This window comes from Heterodontus francisci, chromosome 6, assembly GCF_036365525.1.
Source record: "Heterodontus francisci isolate sHetFra1 chromosome 6, sHetFra1.hap1, whole genome shotgun sequence".
Classification (NCBI taxonomy): domain Eukaryota; kingdom Metazoa; phylum Chordata; class Chondrichthyes; order Heterodontiformes; family Heterodontidae; genus Heterodontus; species Heterodontus francisci.
Genome location: NC_090376.1, coordinates 120862032 through 120881906, shown reverse-complemented (window position 1 = coordinate 120881906; position 19875 = coordinate 120862032). Strand labels below are relative to the sequence as shown.

At 44.1% G+C, this 19875-nt stretch overlaps 1 protein-coding gene across 1 annotated transcript in view; it reads right to left on the bottom strand.

Annotated features, from left to right (window-relative positions):
• Nucleotides 1-19875, bottom strand: part of nalcn (sodium leak channel, non-selective) — a 175149-nt gene that overhangs the window by 149096 nt on the left and 6178 nt on the right. Inside the window, exons 3-7 of the mRNA XM_068032929.1 lie at nt 15822-16004; nt 8455-8538; nt 8215-8354; nt 6777-6905; nt 2132-2283 (exon numbers count right to left, since the gene is read on the bottom strand). Of these exons, the coding sequence (XP_067889030.1) occupies nt 2132-2283; nt 6777-6905; nt 8215-8354; nt 8455-8538; nt 15822-16004 (688 nt within the window). The remainder of the gene's footprint in view (nt 1-2131; nt 2284-6776; nt 6906-8214; nt 8355-8454; nt 8539-15821; nt 16005-19875) is intronic.

Below are 19875 nucleotides of genomic sequence, written 5' to 3'. Positions count from 1 at the left end.
TCGATCGACCTCAGTCTGGAATATAACCAACGACAGAGCACGCAGGGTAGAGAATTCCAAAGATTCACAACCCTATATAGGCGAACATGCACATGTCCAGACTCACTTTGTCATTTGGAAGTTGAGGTCTACAGGATCTCTTAGCTTTCTCTGTGTATCTGGGCCTCGTCTAAGTGACGAGGCCCAGCCAAGTAGTGAACACCAGAGCAGAGTAGTGTTGCTCAGCACTATAGATCCCAGAAGGCACTCAAGCCTAACCCCTAACCTGGGGATGAGAGGATTGTCCTATGAGGAGAGATTGAGGAGGCTTGGCCTATATTCCCTGGATTTCAGAGGAATGAGAGATGATCTCATTGAAACATGTAAAATTCCTAACGGGTTTGACAGGGTCATACTGAGGAATTCCCTGGCTGGGGAATCTAGAACACGGGGTCACAGTCTCAGAATAAGGGGTCGGCCATTTAGGACTGAGATGAGGAGAAACTACTTCATTCAGAAGGTTGTGAATCCTAAGAATTCCCTACCCTGGAAAGCTGCAGATACGTAGTCAGCATGACTGAGATCAGTAGATTCTTGGACACTGATGGAATTAAGGGATATGGAGACAGGGTGAGAAAGTGCGAGATGAGGTAGATCAGCCATGATCTTATTGAATGGTGGAACATGCTTGTGGGGCTGTACGGCCCACTGCTGCTCCTATTTCTTATCTAATCCTAACCAAGAGGAACAAATCATTGTTAAAAAACTTCTGTTTTTAAAACCTATTATGCCCTGCAATATACTATTTGTTTTGTGTGACATGTTTAATTTTCAACTACAGTGAGGATACAGTTGCTGTATTAAACAGTGACCATACTCTGCTCTGTAGAAAAGATATTTCCTTTCTGAATTAAAGCACACCAAGCAAACAGTGATCATAACTGAAGTAACAGGATCTGGTGGGACCCCTCACACTAGATGCTGATCCACCTACAGAAGCCTGTAAAGTCCAGAATTTGTACATTATCCGAATTGGAAAAAAAAATCTCATAACAAACTGACAATTCTCACAAGCAAGAACCAGTGTGGTATTCTCAACCATAATGATCAGAAAGATCCCAAATTCAAATCACTTGACTGTATCAAGTTGGGGCTTTTTTCATTGAAAAAAGGAAGATCAAGGAGACCTGCTAAAAGTCTTTACATTATGAATGGATTGTACAGGGTAGATGTGGAAAGATATGTGGGAGAATCCAAAACTCAGGGCTATAAAGATTAGATAGTCACTAATAAACCAAATTGGTTAAACGAGTTTCTCCTGAATTCCCTGAGATTAGTTAGAATGTGGAACTCGCCACCACATGGAGTAGCTGAGGCAAATAGTACAGAGGGTTTCAAAAGGAAACTAGACGAGTACGTGAAAGAAAAAGGAATAGAAAGATATGCTGAAAGGCTGAGATGTGGCAGATGGAATGGGAGGAGACTCATGTAGAGCATAAACACCAGCACAGACTACTTGGGTTGAATGGCCTGTTTCTATGTTGTATATTCTAGCTAATTCTAAATTAGCCGAACACAGACAGAAGAAGGGAAAATGGGACTTTCTACAATTGGACTGCGTGTTCCTGTGCTGTGGATGAGTAAAGTCAGACCAGGTTATTGTTCCTTTCACAGTCAACTGACCCCAGCTGGATGTGGACAGAATGTGTGGACAGGCACCAGTTTGTACTGCCCCAGTCCAAAGGCATAACAATATTCATTATCTGGTCTCTCGCACTGAGGAACAGCGACATCAATGAAATATCAGACAGCTGGCCTCTGCAGAATCAGATTCCTATATGAAGCTGAGCCTTCAGAACAGTATGTGAAATGGACTAGGCCATTCTGCCCCTCAAGCCCTGGTCTGCCATTCGGTTAGATCATGCCTGACCTGTATTTTAACTCCATCTACCTGCCCCATCTATCAGACACTAGGAAGAAAGGCGTCTTCTGCCACTCCCAAGCTGGGAGGGATTGTGAACACCTCAATTATATCAATCCTTAATGTTCTATATCAGGGGAATACAAGCCTAGACTATGCAACCTGGCCTCATAAACTAACCCTTTTAAAAAGAAGCTACTAGAAAATAGAGTTGTTAAAACCATGACAGACCTAGTTCATTAAATCCACTGTAGCCCAGCTCTTGTCTGGTAAGGCCAAGGTCTTCAAGGTCCATGCATTTAAATCCCAGTGGGCACTGATATCCCTCTCCATCAGGTGAGCAGTGGGTGTCCGGGATAGCCAAGTTATTCCAGGTCACGTTCCTGCAGAATAGAAGGAATTGTAAGCTCACCTTTATAGCAACATCATTCATTTGACGTGAATATTTAGAACTGCAGGGCAATAAGGGGAGTAGCACCTGTGTGGACCATTTCACCAGTTCCCATACATCGAGTCTACAGCACAGAAATAGGCCATTTGGCCTAGCTGGTCTTTATACTCCACACCAGCCTCCTCCCACCCGACCTCATCTCACCCTATCAACATATCCTTCTATTCCTTTCTCCCTCGTGTATTTATCCAGCTTCCCCTTAAATGTGTCTATACCATTCGCCTCAACCAGTTCCTGTGGTAGCAAGTTCCACATTCTCACCACTCTCTGGGTAAGGAGGTTTCTCCTGAATTCCCTATTGGATTTTTTAGTAACTCTTATATTTATTGCCCCGAGTTTTGGTCTCCCTCACAGGTGTAAACATCTTTCCCATGTCTACCCTATTGAACACCTTAATAATTTTTAAAAACTCTATTAAGTCACTCTTCTGCAATCTCTTTCCAGCAAAAAAGAACCCTAGCTGTTCAGTATTCTGATAGTTATAACCTCTCAGTTTTGGTATCATCCTTGCAGATCAGAGCCTGCGATATGATCCTTTTTCCTCCACAATCCTCTACAAGTACACGCCCCAACTGCCTTTTGAAATTAAGGCAGAAAGGCTAAAAAAAAAGTGGATTGCCAAAGGTTGACAAAGAAACATCTAGGCTTTTATATTATCAGGCTCATAAAATCAGGTTGAACCAGAGAGTACAATGAAGGGCATCAAAATGCAAAACAATTGTCTCAATGACACCTCCAGATCCAGATATTCAAATTCCCACAATGAAAGCTGGTGAGCAGCTTCTACAGTATTTAGTTTCATTAATGCTCGCCGAGACTTCATAAAAATAATTTAAAAAGTAATAATAATAATAGATGGTGGAAAGAGATTCAATAGTGACTTTCAAAAGGGAACTGGATCTGTACTTAAAAAGGAGAAAATTTGCAGAGCTGTGGGACTAATTGGATAGCTCTTTCAAAGAGCCAGCACAGCCACGATGGGCCAAATGGCCTCATGGGTCGCATCATGCTATGATCAGATAATGGTTCTCAAACGTGATCTCGATGGTTTCCGAGAGTACAGTAAGTGCTCTCTGGAAAGTTGTGTACATAGTGACTTTACTGGAAAATAATTGGCAAGCCTTTTATTTGCTAAGCAGATGAACAACAGTTCGGCTTCTACACTCACCAATCCTCCACCCAGTTAACACAAATAAGCAGAAAATTTCAAGTGGGGAAGCACAGAAGCAGAGTTTTTAGCCGAGAATTATTGACACAATTCACATTAACAAGTGTTGTTATTCTTCGGCAATAGTTCAAGAAATCTATTTCGTATCTAAGTTATACAGACTAGGGAAGTTTCTAGCTTTATCCAAAAGCTTGGAATTTCCTGGAACTACAGTGCAAAAGCAGGGTAGAACCATTTCTCACTAGGAAATTTGCTGCTCTTTGTTTTTCTGTCTGAATTTTTGTAATAAGTCTCCTGTGAAATAACTTAGGAAACACATTCTGTAAATCTATGTACCAGATCTATTGCATTTCCTTTATTTATGAACCAATCAGCTCCTTCAAAACAACATGGAGATATGAGTAGATGCATGGCATTCCAGACAGAGTCACTTGATGAAAAACTCCAGAAAAATGAGTGGGGTTATAAACCTGGAAAATGAAAGGAGTTTCCGACCACATCACTAAGACAGTCTATTTCCACCTCCATGAAGTTGTCCGACTCCGTCCCCACCTCAGTTCACCAGCTGCTGAAACCCTGTGTTACCACAAGACTTGACTATTCCAATGCTTTCCTGGCCAGCCTCTCCCACACAACCCTCCGTAAATTTGAGGCCATCCAAAACTCTTGTTGCCTGTGTCCTAACTCGCACCAAGTCCCATTCTTCCATCATCCTCATTTTCAAATCCGCCAAAGCCTTACCCCTCCCTTTCTCTGTAAACTCCTCCAGTCGCACAACCCTCCGAGATCTCTGCACTGCTCCAATTCTGGCCTCCTGATGTTTTCACTCCACCATTGGCGGCCGTGCCTTCAACTGCCTCAGCCTCAAGCTCTGGAATTCCCCCGCTAAAGCTCTCCGCTTCTCTACCTCTCTCTTCCCTCCTTTAAGTCATACCTTGGTCACCTGCCCTAATAGCGCCTTATGTGGCTCGGTGTCAAATTTTGCTTTATAACGCTCCTGTGAAGTGCCTTGGAATGTTTTATGATGTTAAAGGTGCTATATTAATATAAGTTACTGTTGTACAACTGGTTTCCACAAAAACACTAGCACGCACTAACCCCTTTGACCATTTATGACTCTTCCGACATTGAAATCCTCCACTAATAAATTTCCTAGCTCCACGCCCTCATGCACAGGATTAGTTCCAGGAAGCTTCCTGCATTTACACCGGTAATGCACTGGTGTAGATTTACACCCAATGATTTAGGCACAGCATAGTTCAATGCCACCTGACAAATCAGAGATGCGCAAGAGATCAGAATTGGACGAGCACAGAGAGCTTGGAGGGTTGTGGGGCTGGGGGTGACTACAGAGATAGGGAGGGGCGAGGCCATGGAGGGAATTGAAAACAAGGATGAGAATTTAAAAATTGGGTGTTGTTGGACCAGGGGCCAACGTAGGTCAATGAGCACTGGGATGATAAATGAACAGAACATGGTGACAGTTAGGATAATGGTCAGTTCAGCGATCCAACAGAAGGTTCCAGCACCTGTGGAGATGTACTGCAGCCTTCAGGAGAGGAAGGAAGGAGAAACAATTGGCGGGGAAAAGAGAATAAGTAAAATATTGCATTAGCACATTGCAGAAGATTGTTGTACTAAAAGTGACAGGATAGGCTCATGTCCATTTGTCTTTCCTCATACGACACACGGTTATCCATTCTCATATCACACAATAAACCAGGGACTAAAAGGGTTAGAAACATAGAAACCTAGAAACATAGGAGCAGGAGTAGGCCATTCGGCCCTTTGAGCCAGCACCGCCATTCAATACGATCATAGCTGATCATCCAAACTCAGTACCCTGTTCCCGCTTTCTCCCCGTATCCCTTGATCCATTTAGCCCCAAGAACTATATCTAACTCTTTCTTGAATATATTTAGTGATTTGGCCTCAATTGCTTTCCGTGGTAGAGAATTCCACAGGTTCACCACTCTCTGGGTGAAGAAATCCCTCCTCATCTCAGTCCTAAATGGCTTCCCCCTTATCCTTAGACTGTGATCCCTGTTCCTGGACTACCCCGCCATCGGAAACATCCTTCCTACATCTAGTATGCCCAGTCCTGTTAGAATTTTGTAGGTTTCTATGAGATCCCCTCTCATTCTTCTAAACTCTAGTGAATACAAGCCTAATCGACCCAATCTCTCTTCATACATCAGTCCTGCCATCCCAGGAATCAGTCTGGTGAACCTTCGCTGCACTCCCTCCATAGCAAGAACATCCTTCCTCAGATAAGGAGACCAAAACTGCACACAATACTCCAGATGTGATCTCACCAAGGCCTTGTACAATTGCAGCAAGACATCCTTGCTCCTGTGCTCGAATCCTCTCGCTATGAAGGCCAACATACCATTTGCCTTCTTAACTGCCTGCTGCATTTGCATGCTTACTTTCAGCGACTGGTGCACAAGTACACTCAGGTCTCGCTGCATCTCCCCCTTTCCCAATCTATCCTCATTCAGATAATAATCTGCCTTTCTGTTTTTGCCACCAAAGTGGATAACCTCCCATTTATCCACATTATACTGCATCTGCCATGTATTTGCCCACTCACTCAACCTGTCCAAATCACACTGGAGCTTCTCTGCATCCTAATAAATTATGAGGACAGGTTGCATAGAATAGGCTTGTATTCCTTCAGTATAAAAGATTAAGGGTGATTTAATCAAGGTATTTAAGATGATTAAAGGATTCGATAGGGTCGATGGAGAGAAACTATTTCCTCTGGTGGGGGGAATCCAGAACAAGGGGGCAAAACCTTAAAATTAGAGCAAGGCCGTTCAGGGGTGATGTCAGGAAGCACTTCTTCACACGAAGGGGAGTGGAAATCTGGAACTCTGTTACAGCTGGGGCTCAACTGAAAATTTCAAAACTGAGAGTGAGAATACCCTTATCCAACAAAAAAAAATTAAGGGTTATATAACCGGGGTGGGTGTAGATGGAAAAGATCTAATTGAATGGCAGGACAGGTGCAAGGGGCTGAATGGCTTCCTCCTGTCCCCATCATCCTAAAGTAAATATCAGAGCACAACAGTTAGTACAATGGATTTTCAGCATAAGAGTTAATACAAAGCAGAAACATCTCGAAAATATTTTAGTTAAAAAAGTTACTTAACTAGAAAGAAATTTTATTGACACTAGGAGGAAGCACAGATAAGAATTTAGAATCATAAATATTACCTAATATTGAGCAAGAAAATCAACATTTGTATGCTCACCCTGGCTGTGTATCATTCGTTACACAATGGTAGGTAAAGGTACCAAACATCTGAACTCCCAAAATTCCATATAATAACAGAAAGAAGAGCAGGAAAATGGACACACTCCAGATTTGTTCTCCCGATCGCCTGCAGTAAATCAATGTGACAAGATGTAAACAATGCACAGTTTCAAATATTTTGCTCATCATTCATAAACCCATCAGACAATGGGCTGCATTTTACGCTGCCCCAGCGGGTTGGATGGTGGCGTGGGGGCAGTGTAAAATTGAGCGGGAGGCTCCCGCCTCTGGTCAACTTTATGGCATCGGACGGTGGGAGGGGGAGGGGGGAGGGGGGGGGGCGGTGGAGGGGGGTAAATGGCCCGCCCGACTGCCTGAGGCCGATCAAGACCCTTAAGTGGCCACTTAACAGCCACTTAAGGGCCCTCGCCTGCCTCTACGGGTATTTTACCCATGGCAAGCAGACGTGCTGGGGATGTGAAAGGCTGCCCAGCGATAGCTTGGCCTTTCCGCGCGTCGGGGTGGGGCCTGGCAGTCGGGCACAGGGTATCCAATTGGGGGCCGCCTCCGCCTCCCAACCCATCCCCGGGAACCAAGTCGCCCCCCCCCGCCCCCCAAAACGACCACTCCAGCCTCACCAGGGAAGGACCGATCTCCCTGGTGAGACATGCCCAACTTACCTGGACTCCTAGCTCCATCTGGTCGGCTGGGCTGCAGTCACAGCAGTGGCCACCGCTCCCAGTGGTGCTGCTGGGACTAAGAGCTGCCAGCTCGCTGATTGGCCGGCAGCTCACTGAGGCGGGACCTCATCCCTCAAGCGGGTAGAAGTCCCGCCTTGGGACAATTAAAGCCCGGGGACCCGTAAAATGCGGGATGGATCCCCGGGCGAGGTGGAAGTGGGCTCGCCACCGACTTTTACATCGGTGGCGCATTCCCGTCCGCCTAAAGTAAAATCTACACAATGATAGACATCACCCCATCTTAGGTCATCGGCCATGGCTCAGTAGGTAGGACTCTAACCTCTGAATCAGAAGGTTGTGGGTTCAAATCCTGCTCCAAAGACTTAAGCACAGAATCTAGGCTGACAGTCCCAGTGCAGTACTAAGTACTGAGGGAGTGCTGCACTGTCGGAGGTGCCGTCTTTCAGATGAGATGAGGCCCCGAATTCCCTCGCAGGTGGATGTAAAAGATCCCATGACACTATTGGTGACGACGACCAGGGGAGTCCTGGCCAATATTAATCCCTCAACCAACAATGCCAAAACAGATCACCTGATCGTTGACACATTGTTTGTGGGAACTTGTGTGCAATTTGGTTGTCGTGTTTCCCACATTACAACAGAGACTACACTTCAAAAAGTACTTAATTGGCTGTGAAACACTTTGGGACACCCTGAGTTTGCAAAAGAAATGGGAGTTCTTTTTCTCGATCTTACTTCAGAATGTTTGTAATCCTTGTACGCGGGAGCTCAAACCGAAAGTAGATTCGAAATGCTCGAATCATGATGAGTGGCCTTGGGATTCGCAGCATGCTCAACGGTGACATCTGGTCAACTATCTGAGCTATTTCAAAGACCTGAAATGTAAAGATTAAGAATTTGTACGAGAGTTTGACAGTTTACTCTGTGGAAAACTGAAAAAAAACTTAAGAAATAGCACAAACTATTTGGCAGTACCTGTAATACTAGGGACACCCAGAGACAGAAGACCATGAACCCATCAAACACACACCACCGGTCTTTCACATATGAGTTATCGCCCTATGAAACAAGAGTAATCTGTCATCAGAACTGGATGGAAAAACAAAAGTCGATGTACAGCTACCAATATTCAACCTCCTGGGATGTGGATATAAACTTGAAAAGGAAAGATCGACAGGGCTATTGGCTAACTGCAGGGAAGTGGAATTCATTAGATATCTCATTTAAAGAGCTGGCATGATGGACCGAATGCCTTCCTTCTGTGCTGTATCATTTTACAATCTGTGTATTACTTATTCCAGCTGAATTTCTGAATGCATATTCCCAGCTCAAAACAAATGGGTGGAATGTGATGGGAATGTATGAGTGACTTCCTGATGCACCCACCTGGTGGATGCAGCTTGGAGTCATAAGCAAACATTTGGAAAAAAAAGTCCTATCCTTTCTGCGATGATTAGGCTCAAAAACAAAATGCATGCAGAGGTAAGGTTAAAGCAATGTTAAACATCAAATCCATTCATATATTTGACACCAAACACATGGATAATGGCCAAGTACCATGAGCCATTTCAGGTAAAACTAAAGTGGACCTCAACTGAAAGAAACACAGTTGAACTGCACATTCCAAGTCACTCATTAATTCATCTTGCAATCAGAACAGCAACATTTCCAAACTCTGAGATAATCTTCTTTCATTATTCCAACTGAATATGTAGTTTCTCAAAAAGATGGCATTTGAGATAGCTGAACTGTCAAAGAGAAAGTAGTTGTGTGTGTGTTAGATCCATCACCATTGCTCTACCGTAGTGCAGAATGCATCTATTATACATTAAATTCAACACATGCTGTGCACGACTAATTGAAAGCTTTCAAACGAACCTTGTTCCCATGGGGGAAAACCTATACTAGTGCCTGCAGAATACCAGATATACTTGTTAGTGGCACTGTGGCAGGAATTTTCAATGTTAAAGCGTTTCACATCTTGCCTGTCACTCAGCCTGGTGACCAACAAATGTGACGGCAAGGGTAGGGTTATGAATTTTAAATCTTAAAGGAAGTAGGGAAAATAAAAGCCGTGAAAAGTTGAAACACTACCAAACTGCCTTTCGAGTTGCCAATAATTCTAGTCATGATGGAAAGGAACAACAACAAAAAACCAAATGTAGATAGCATCACAGGTACCAAAAAAGATATTTCAAATCAGGCCAAACTGCACTGGTTTTTAACAAAAAAAAAAAAACTTGGTTCAAAGAATTAATGTCGAAATGCAATATTCTTGCTTCTCTTCCTCCCGTTCTTCACTAGGCCTTCCGAGCCATCGCTAATCCTCACTAACCCTCCCTAGCCTCCATCACCCGCCCTCCATAACCATCCTTTTAGATCAGGCCAGCATCAATAACTCAGTGGAAATTTAAATTAGAGTTGAATTTCACCCCCCACCCCCCCCACCACCCCACCTCAGTTCTTCTAAATGGTTATGACCCACTCTGAAAGTTCACGTTACTGCTGTACATTGCAATAGCACCCGTAATGCATAGGCTTCAGCAGTTGCTCTGAGCACAAACAGTGCTGACAAAAGTCACTTCCTCTCACATAATTTGTCATTTTATAAAAAGGAGGACTGATGGCCAAGCTGGAGTAGAAATAAAAAGCAAGTTATACACAGAGCTATTTTACAAAACTATAAATGATTTCACATTGAGAAAAAGTAAAAATGAAAAAAAAAATTAAAAGCTCCTTCAGCATTTTAATGCCAACTTAATTATACCTTTCAATAACAACTTGGATTTATACAGTGTCTTTAACATAGTGAAAACATCCAAAGGAGTGATTATCAAAGTTTGACACTGAGACACATAAGGAGATATTAGGACCACTGACCAAAAGCTTGGTCATAGAGGTAGTTTATAAGGAGCAACTTAAAGGAGGAGAGAGGTAGAGAGGCAAAGAGATTTAAAAGAAGGAATTCCAGAGCTCAGGGCCCAGGCAGCTGCAGGTATAGCTGCCAATGGTGTAGCGATGGAAGTCAGGTATGCTCAAGAGGCCAGAAGTGAAGAAGAGTAGATATTAACGTTTTACAAAGTGTGCAATATTATTATCTTAATGAATTATAGGCAGCTGCATTTAGGTAGCTGTGGACTCAAGGGATGATAAAGAAATTGTAATGAGGAAAGAAACAGGACAGGAGGGATGTGATTGGAATCAAAGTACAATTTTTCCTTAGTTATTCTATCGCAACATCTTCATAGTATTGTTAGGGTCAGTTACTGTATTTTACAATGCTATACAAAGTTTTCTGCATAATTTTACATTTTGAAAATAGGAAAATGGAAAAGAAACTCCCACTGAACAAAGATCCTTAACTGAAGTTGCTTCAGGGGAGGCCCAGGCTAATCTTGCCAGTTGGCTGGTCTAATGGAACCAGGCACCAGTGACCATAATGGACAGATGTCTGCACTTACTGAGCAGTGTACATTGTTAATCAGAAACTTGCTGCAATTTGTGCTGTAAATTAGACTATTTAAAGCCATGCCATTTTACAAACTATAGTTCTTTCAAGGCAGCAGGCGCACAGGAACACCACCACCTGCAAGTTCCCCTCTGAGTCAGACACATCATCTTGACTTGGAAATATATCGCCGTTCCTTCACTGTCACTGGGTCAAAATCCTGGAACTCCCTTCCTAACAGCACTGTGGGTGTACCTCCCTCACATGGACTGCAGCGGTTCAAGAAGGCAGCTCACCACCACCTTCTCAAGGGCAATTAGGGATGGGCGACAAATTCTGGCCTAGCCAGCGACACCCACATTCCATGAATGAGTTTAAAAAAAAATTAGCTTCAGTAAGGACACAGCACAACTCGCCAATGTTTTGCTCCAATAGTTTAAGACTTGTTGCAACATTGGGCCAACCAATCTGAAGACTGTTCAGCTACAAGAAAGGATCCTTCAAGTGAGTCGCTATTTGCCCCCATGGTGCATTTGAGACTAGCGAGATGGCAAATGATTGGCAAGTTATTTAATAATCAATCCAGGCTTTCAGGGAGCCTGGTCTTGTTAGCATTTCCAAGGCCTTTATGGATGCATAATGAATGTGTGTGCGATGATTCTGACATTTCCTAGCAATGATTAGGAAGCAGTTATGCTGTATGTTAATTTGACATCATGCTTCATTACATATTTCCAGTACAATAGTCTTTCAAATCAACCTCCCATACTTCAGGCATGACAATAACTTTACCAGTTCATGCAAGAATATCTTGTCTAATACTTCCATAACCTCACATGTCACTGTATAACCTGACTGCTTTAGCAAAGCTCTTCTCTACACTCCCAATACATTCTTATTATCGCTGTTCGAATAACTTCTGCAGGGGAATGGTCATGCATTCTGCATTTTAACATTCCTGGTATGTATGTGTGCTGCATAGTGTTGGCCAGTAACTGGGCAAGATGATGTTTGCTGGGACAAGATCAAGAATTGTGATATTTCAACATATGATGATGCTGAAGATGGTTCCTAAAATGCGCAAGATAGATTGAGCAGTTGGGAAAAGTGGCTAGGTGTGCTCAGGATGTTTTGCCAAGTTACATGGGCTGGAATTTTATGTTCAGGCAGAGGCCCCGCCCACTGGCTGAAAGGTAGGAAGCGAGCCCGCCTCCGCCAGGCCTGGAAGCCACGCAGCGAGTTTGAGTGGCCCAGGCCCGCCTCCGAGAGCTGCGGTCAATCAGTGGGCTGGCAGCTCTGCAACCGTCATTGGGAGTGGTGTCCACTGCCGGGACTGCACCCAGCCAGCACCAGCAAGATGGAGGTAAGTGTCTGGACCTCGGTGAGGCTGGGGGGAATGGGAGTGGGGGCGGGGGGGGGGGGGCGTGGGGAAGGGGTTGATTGAGAGGGCGGGGGGAGGTGGTCCAGTGGGGGGCAGGGGGTGGGACCGTTTTCCACCTCCCCTGCCACTGGTACAATAACAGTGGGGTGGATAGGCAATGGGAATGGCGCCCCCTGCCTCCCACTTGATTTTACAAGCCCCCCCCCCCCCCCCCCCCCACAACATCCGCCATCTCCAGCCCACTCCCGGGAGTGCAGCCAGAGTATCTATCCAGCTTCCTCTTAAATGTATCTATACTATTCACCTCAACCACTCCATGTGGTAGTGAGTTCCACATTCTCACCACTCTCTGGGTAAAGTAATTTGCAGTATTATGAGTTTAAAAGGAAGAACTTAAAACAGTGGAAGTTTTTACGTTAAACCCTAAACAAAGTTTTACCCCAAAAATCACAGTGACTTCTCATTTTCTCCTTTTTCTAATTTCCAATTTTCTTACTGTTAATTAGAACTTCTAACCAGTAAATTTTAAGTTAATAGCTTTTGCTGATATTAACAAGAGTTTCATCTGTTCTTTTTATTGGCTATCTGGCTCTTTTACTAGAAACAAAAGCCAATATCAGGTAAGCTGGAAATTCCCTGCAGAGAATCACATCAACCCGGAACAATAACGACGTGTTAAAGACACAGGTTATTAGTGCGTAAATCATCGGGTGAGTTCAGAGGCTGAAGAGAGACGCCGTGAGATGTGAATCTCCAGATCTTGCCGGTTAATTTACACTGTTTTACTGTTTGCTTCACACAAAGGGCATCTCACCCACAACCTCCTTGTTATTTTTAAGACCTTACTGATAACGGCACAGTGAGGGCAATGGGGCACCTGGGACCTCAGTGAACGACAGGACCAACAGTCTATCACCTTAGCCAATGAGATTTAAGGATTGAGCAAGAAACAGAGGAACGACCGAGAATGAAATCGAGTGAATTGAAGTCAAATCAGGTAGAGAAAGAGAAATAGAGAGAGGGAAAGAAAGAATGGTTTAAATTGCTTAATTCCAGGGCCAAATAGATCCATCAAGAACTTACTGAATTTGCACAATAATTACCAATTAAACTCAACACATAAAATTAGGGCTGTAAATTAAGAGTGTAAGTACCTTTTTAACAAAGTTCTAATTTGAGGATTGCTGAAAATAGAGACATGTTGTTGAAGCTTTTCATCTTGCACTCATCAGGACAATGCGCAAGAATAACCAATGTAAGGGAAAACAAAAACTTATACTGCATGAGAAGAGAGTGCTGATTGGTTGGCAAGTGAACTCTGATTGGTAGAGGCAGTTGCCATGGAGAATGCACCAGTTTACAATATGCGCAAATGCTACATATATTAATATACAGGGCCCTGTTCTTTGCAGACAGAAAGAACATGTGCACACATTGTGCCTGTTTCAGCTGAACAAAATGAGTGACAGTCATTCACCGGTTCATTCCTCAGGGCAAATTGACCAGAGTCAAGCTGCCTGGTTTAAATTTCAAACAAAACTTGGCAGTTAACTATCAGTCACCATAAACTAGGGCATTCTCCATGGCAACACTAACCAAACAGCACTCTCTTCTCATGCAGTACAAGTTGTTGTTTTTCCTACGTTGATTATTCTTGTGTATTGTCCTGATGAGTGCAAGACGAAAAGCTTCGACAACGTTTCTATTTTCAGCAATTCTCAAGTTCTGTACTACCAAACCACTATCTGAAGTGCTAATTGTTAATTCAATTAATCTCTTTTTCCTCATTCTAAATCCAATCTTTCTTTCCCTCTCTATTTCTTTTTCTACCTGATTTGACTCTGTTTCACCCGATTTCCTTCTCTGTCATACCTCTGTCAGTTGCTACTTGATACCCTGGGTTGGATTTTCCTCCTCCTGCCCAGACAGTAACAGTGTGGGACTTCTTCCCACCACTCCAACCCCAGCACTGTTTCCTGTGCGGGGAAAAGTGGGGAGAGGGCAGTAAGAATTTAACCTTACTTCCAAATCTCTACGTGGCTTTGCCCCTCCCTATCTCTGTAACCTCCTCCAGACCTAGAGCCCTCAGTGATCTCTGCGCTCTTCCAATTCTGGCTTCTTGCGCATCCTCGATTTCCACTGGCCCACCATTGGTGTCATGCCTTTGGCTGCCTGGGTCCCAAGCTCTGGAATTCCCTCCCTAAATTTCTCTGCCTCTCTCCCCTCCTTTAAGACATTCCTTAAAACCTACCTCATTGACTATGTTTTTGGCCACCTGTCCTAATATCTCCTTACGTCACCTTTGGCTTGAAAAATCTCTCATGAAGTGCTTTGGGATATTTTACTATATTATGGGTGCTATATAAATGCAAGTAAATGTTGTTAGAATCCCTGCCAGTAAGTGAGGGGGGGGGGGGGGGGGGGGTGAAAAACCAATGGTTGTGAGCAAGGTGCAGCCAGCAGAATCTCTGGAAAAAGCAGGAATTGCATTGAAAAGGTCGAGACAACAGGAGATCTTCCAGGTGAAGGTTGCAGGTGAGATGGAGGCTTTCAAAGAGACATATGCTGGAGACAATTAAGGGACAGGAGGCCATTACAAGGCTCTCTCTTCCTACCAGGGAACTTTGGGGTCTGCCTGTTACTACCTCAGGGACCACTTTCAGGCTTCCGCTTGTGGTCCCAGTTAGTGCCAATAATTACTCAACAAGTCCGTAACAAGCTACCCTAGTTTCTTTAGCACTTTACACATGAGAAACAGGCACTACCCAAAACTTTTATTTATTTATTTAGAGATACAGCACTGAAACAGGCCCTTCGGCCCACCGAGTCTGTGCTGACCTTCAACCACCCATTTATACTAATCCTACATTAATCCCATTACCCTCTCACATCCCCACCTTCCCTCAATTCCCCTACCACCTAGCTATACCCTATACTAGGGGCAATTTATAATGGCCAATTTTCCAATCAACCTGCAAGTCTTTGGCTGTGGAAGGAAACCCACACGGTCACAGGGAAAACTTGCAAACTCCGCACAGGCAGTACCCAGAATTGAACCCGGGTCGCTGGAGCTGTGAGGCTGTGGTGCTAACCACTGCGCCACTAAAACTATCAGATTTCTGTACCAATTTATGTCTTTATTTTGTGAAGCAGCTAGTCCCATAAAGAGAGGGGGGTGTAGGACTAATGGGATTGTTATTGTGCCTGTGCCAGTCCTTTACAAGGAATGGGCCAAACTGTCGCCTTCTGTGCTGTATCATTGTATATATGAATTAGAGAATAGGTGTGTGTCAGCAGTTGTACCATTTTTGACTGTGCTGTTTTCAATTGTTACAAGTTGTACCATGTGATCAGACTCCAGAATTTTCTGGATTGCACTTTGGGCAGAAACTTGTAAAGAAAATATGGACCGTACATAGATCCTCACACACAGAGCCAACATGAGTTCAGTAACAGTGTGCTGGTCAACTGGCATTATTCAACAGTTACTCTTCCCACTAAAGATACACATACCTTGACTATGCCACGAATGTGCATCTTTGCAATCATCTCAGAAGTGTACAGAAACATCAGGAGTGTGTCCAGGGCAAACGTTACGTACTGAAGTGGCGGATAGTGGTGAAAGGTCTTTGGTGTGTTCATGCAGACGGAAATAACACTGATGATGGCGCAAACTCGCAGCAAAGAGTGAACCCACTACACACAAAGAGAAAGCATTAGAAACAGTGTCTTTCCTCTAAGGAACAGGGAAACCTGGAAATGACAGATAACTCAGGGACTAGCAGCGGCTGTGCTGTCTTTACAGTTGTTCTTATTTTCAAAATGGTTATTGTATATACTGAAGAGGCTGTGGGGTGATTAAACCTCGGGTATAGGCAGCAACAGATTATCACTGGATTTCTTTCCTCAGTCATCACAATCTTCAGAATCAGATACAGTGCATACTTTGAACATTTTATAGCGTGACGTCCCGTGTTTTAAGTTGTAAACGGACTGTGGGGCATCAAAGGTTGCCCATGGTTTGTAATTTGCGAGAGTCCGTGGTTTCAAAGTGTTTCCTGTATCGGTTATAACACAAGTTATTTGAGTCTCTCAACAAGCGTGTTTGTTTCCAGGTGTCCAGTTTTTGGGAGTGTTTATTTATACAGGATTCACTGTAAATCACAAGTGCTACCACAACCTCAACTGGCACATTCTGGATACAGTGCAACTATTAAAATCATTCATAAAAACAGAAAGTGCTGATGATGAGTAGCTTTTATTCTTTTATAATGGTGTAAATTAAAAACAGTAATGGTTTGGATGGATGGTTGAAGGACAAAGAATGATATTGTTATGAAGGCAAAATACTGTGGATGCTGGAAATCTGAAATAAAAATGAAGTTCTGGAAATACTCAACAGGTCTGGCAGCATCTGAGGAGAGAGAAACGGAGTTAACGTTTCGAGTCTGTGACCTTTCATCGGAACATTAACTGTTTCTCTCTCCACAGATGCTGCCAGACCTGTTGAGTATTTCCAGAACTTCATTTTTATTTCAGATTTCCAGCATCCACAGTATTTTGCCTTCATAACAATATCATTCTTTGTCCTTCAACCATCCATCCAAACCATTACTGTTTTTAATTTACACCATTATAAAAGAATAAAAGCTACTCATCGCATTACAGCTCTTTCAATTCACTGACGCTCACGTAGGGTTCTGTCAGGGCCACTTAGCTCCTGACCTCATTACAGCTTTGGTCCAAATATGGACAAAAGAGCTGAACTCCAGAGGTGAGAGTGACTGCCCTTGAGATCAAGACAGCATTTGACCGAGTATGGCATCAAGGAGGCCTAGCAAAACTGGAGTCAATGGGAATCAGGGGGAAAACTCTCCGCTGGTTGGAGTCATACCTAACACAAAGGAAGATGGTTGTGGTTGCTGGAGGTCAATCATCTCAGTCCCAGGACATCACTGCAAGAGTTCCTCAGGGTAGTGTCCAAGGCACAACCATCTTCAGCAATTCACAAATGACCTTCCCTCCATCATAAGGTCAGAAGTGGGGACGTTCGCTGACGATTGCACTATATTCAACATCATTCACGACTCCTCAGATACTGAAGCAGCCCATGTCCAGGTCTTGCTGCATCTGGACAATATCCAGGCTTGGGCTGATAAGTGGCAAGTAACATTCACACCACACAAGTGCCAGGCAATGACCATCTAAAACAATCTAACCATCTCCCTTGATGTTCAATGGCATTACCATTGCTGAAACCCCCACTATCAACATTCTGGAAGTCACCTTTGACCAGAAACTGAAATTGTGCAGCTACATAAATATTGTGACCACAAGAGCAGGTCAGAGGCTGGGAATTCAGTGGCGAGTAACTCACCTCCCGACTCCCCAATGCTTGTCTACCATCTACAAGGCACAAGTCAGGAGTGTGATGGAATACTGTCCACTTGCCTGGAAGGGTGCAGCTCCAACAACACTCAAGAAGCTCAACACCATCCAGGACAAAGCAGCCCACTTGATTGGCACCCCATCCACCACCTTCAACATTCACTCCCATCACCACTGATGCACAGTGGCAGCAGTGTGCACCATCTACAAAATGCACTGCAGCAACTCACCAAGACTCCTTCGACAGCACCTCCCAAACCCGCGCCCTCTACCACCTAGAAGGACAAAGGCAGCAGATGCCTGGGAACACCATCACCTGCAAGTTCCCCTCCAAGCCACACACCATCCTGACTTGGAACTATATCGCTGTTCCTTCACTGTCGCTGGGTCAAAATCCTGGAACACCCTTCCTAACAGCACTGTGGGTGTACCTACCCCACATGGACTGCAATGGTTTGAGAAGGCAGCTCACCACCACCTTCTCAAGGACAATTAGGAATGGGCAACAAATGTTTGCCTTGTCAGCGACGCCCACATCCCACAAACAAATTCAAAAAAAAACCCAAGCTTTTGTAACACCATTCTTCCATTGCTTTTAATAGAGTTTTCATCTCTGCAATTTGCAGTATTTTACTTTCATCCATATTAAATTTCATTCACCGAGCAACTATTTCATCAATTGTATACGTTCTAATTCATTTCATGCTGAGCAAATTCAACTTCCCCGAACTTGCACAGAAAGCCAGTTTGAAGTGAGATTCTGAATGCATGGGCAAGATTTTTACCCCGATAATTTCACACCGCCAGCCGCCTGCTGGTTTGGTGGCACCATCATGCCCCTGAACCATATTGCTGGAGGCTGGTTTGGGCGTGGAATGGCAAGCAGCATGTAGCTTGTTGAGATCATTTAAATATCAAAAAGAGATCCCGTGACGTCTGGAGCCCAGCAGATGCCTGGAAGCAGCTTCATGTCTTTGAGGTCCTCCCTACCTGCCGACCAACCTACCTGGCCATAGCTGCAGCCGCAGGCTGCCCTGTGGACGGTGGTCCAGCAGCTGTGGCAATTTTTTAATTCACAAGTATTTAAAGTGCTGAGATGGAGGACCTGCATCTGCAGGCTGAAGCTCCTTCAGTGCTGGGGGGGGGGGGGGGGGGGGGCTTCCTATTAGCCCTCCAGCTTCAAGAGTCCACCCGCCATCCTTAACTGGATGGCAAGTATGCGCTCTGGCTGCTCACTGGCCAATTCAGAGAAAATCATTGTTGGGTGCTTGCTCCTGACACAGTCTGTGGTCGATACCCCCACTTGACCCTGACGTCAGGGTCCCAATCCAAAACCCAAAATCATGCCCCAAGTTGCTAATGCAAATTGAGAAATAGAGACACCACAAATGACAGAAATCGCTAGTGAACTCCGCTCAAAACTTGTACCTCGCCCCTTCATACAAACATTACTCCAATGACAAGATCCTTGCACAGGGTACAGAGGAGATTTACCAGAATGATACCAGGGATGAGGGACTTCGGTTACATTAAGGGACTGGAGAAGCTTTGATTGTTCTCCTTACCGCAGAAAAGGTTAAGAGGAGGTTTGATAAAGGTGTTAAAATCATGAAGGATTTTGATAGAGTAAATAAAGAGAAACTGTTTTCAGTGACAGGAGGGTCAGGAATCAAAGGGCACAGATTCAAGGTAACTCGGCAGAGGGTGGGGAAAAGAATATTTTTCTTGAATAAAGACAGTGAGTTGTTGTGATCTGGAATGCGCTGCCTGAAAGGGCAGTGGAAGCAGATTCAACAGTAATTTTCAAAAGGAAATTGGATAAATACTTGAAAAGAAAAGTTTGCAGGGCTGTGGGGAAAAGAGCAAAAGAAGTGGAACTAATTGGATAGCTCTTTCAAAGAGCCGGCACAGGCACAACTGGCCGAATGGCCTCCTCCTGTGAATTTCTTTTTCAGGCACGTATCCAATTCCCTTTTTAAAAGATAGTATTGAATCTGCTTTCAGCACCTTTTCTGGCAGTGCCTTCCAGATTAGGTAAAAAGTCTGGAAGAGATTGCAAATTGTATCCAAGCACTTAAATGGACAGTTCAATGTTAATGAAGGCACAAGTTATCAGCAAAATATACAAAACGTTATTTATTAAGGCATGACAGCATAAAGTGATATTTCAGGTTGGGAC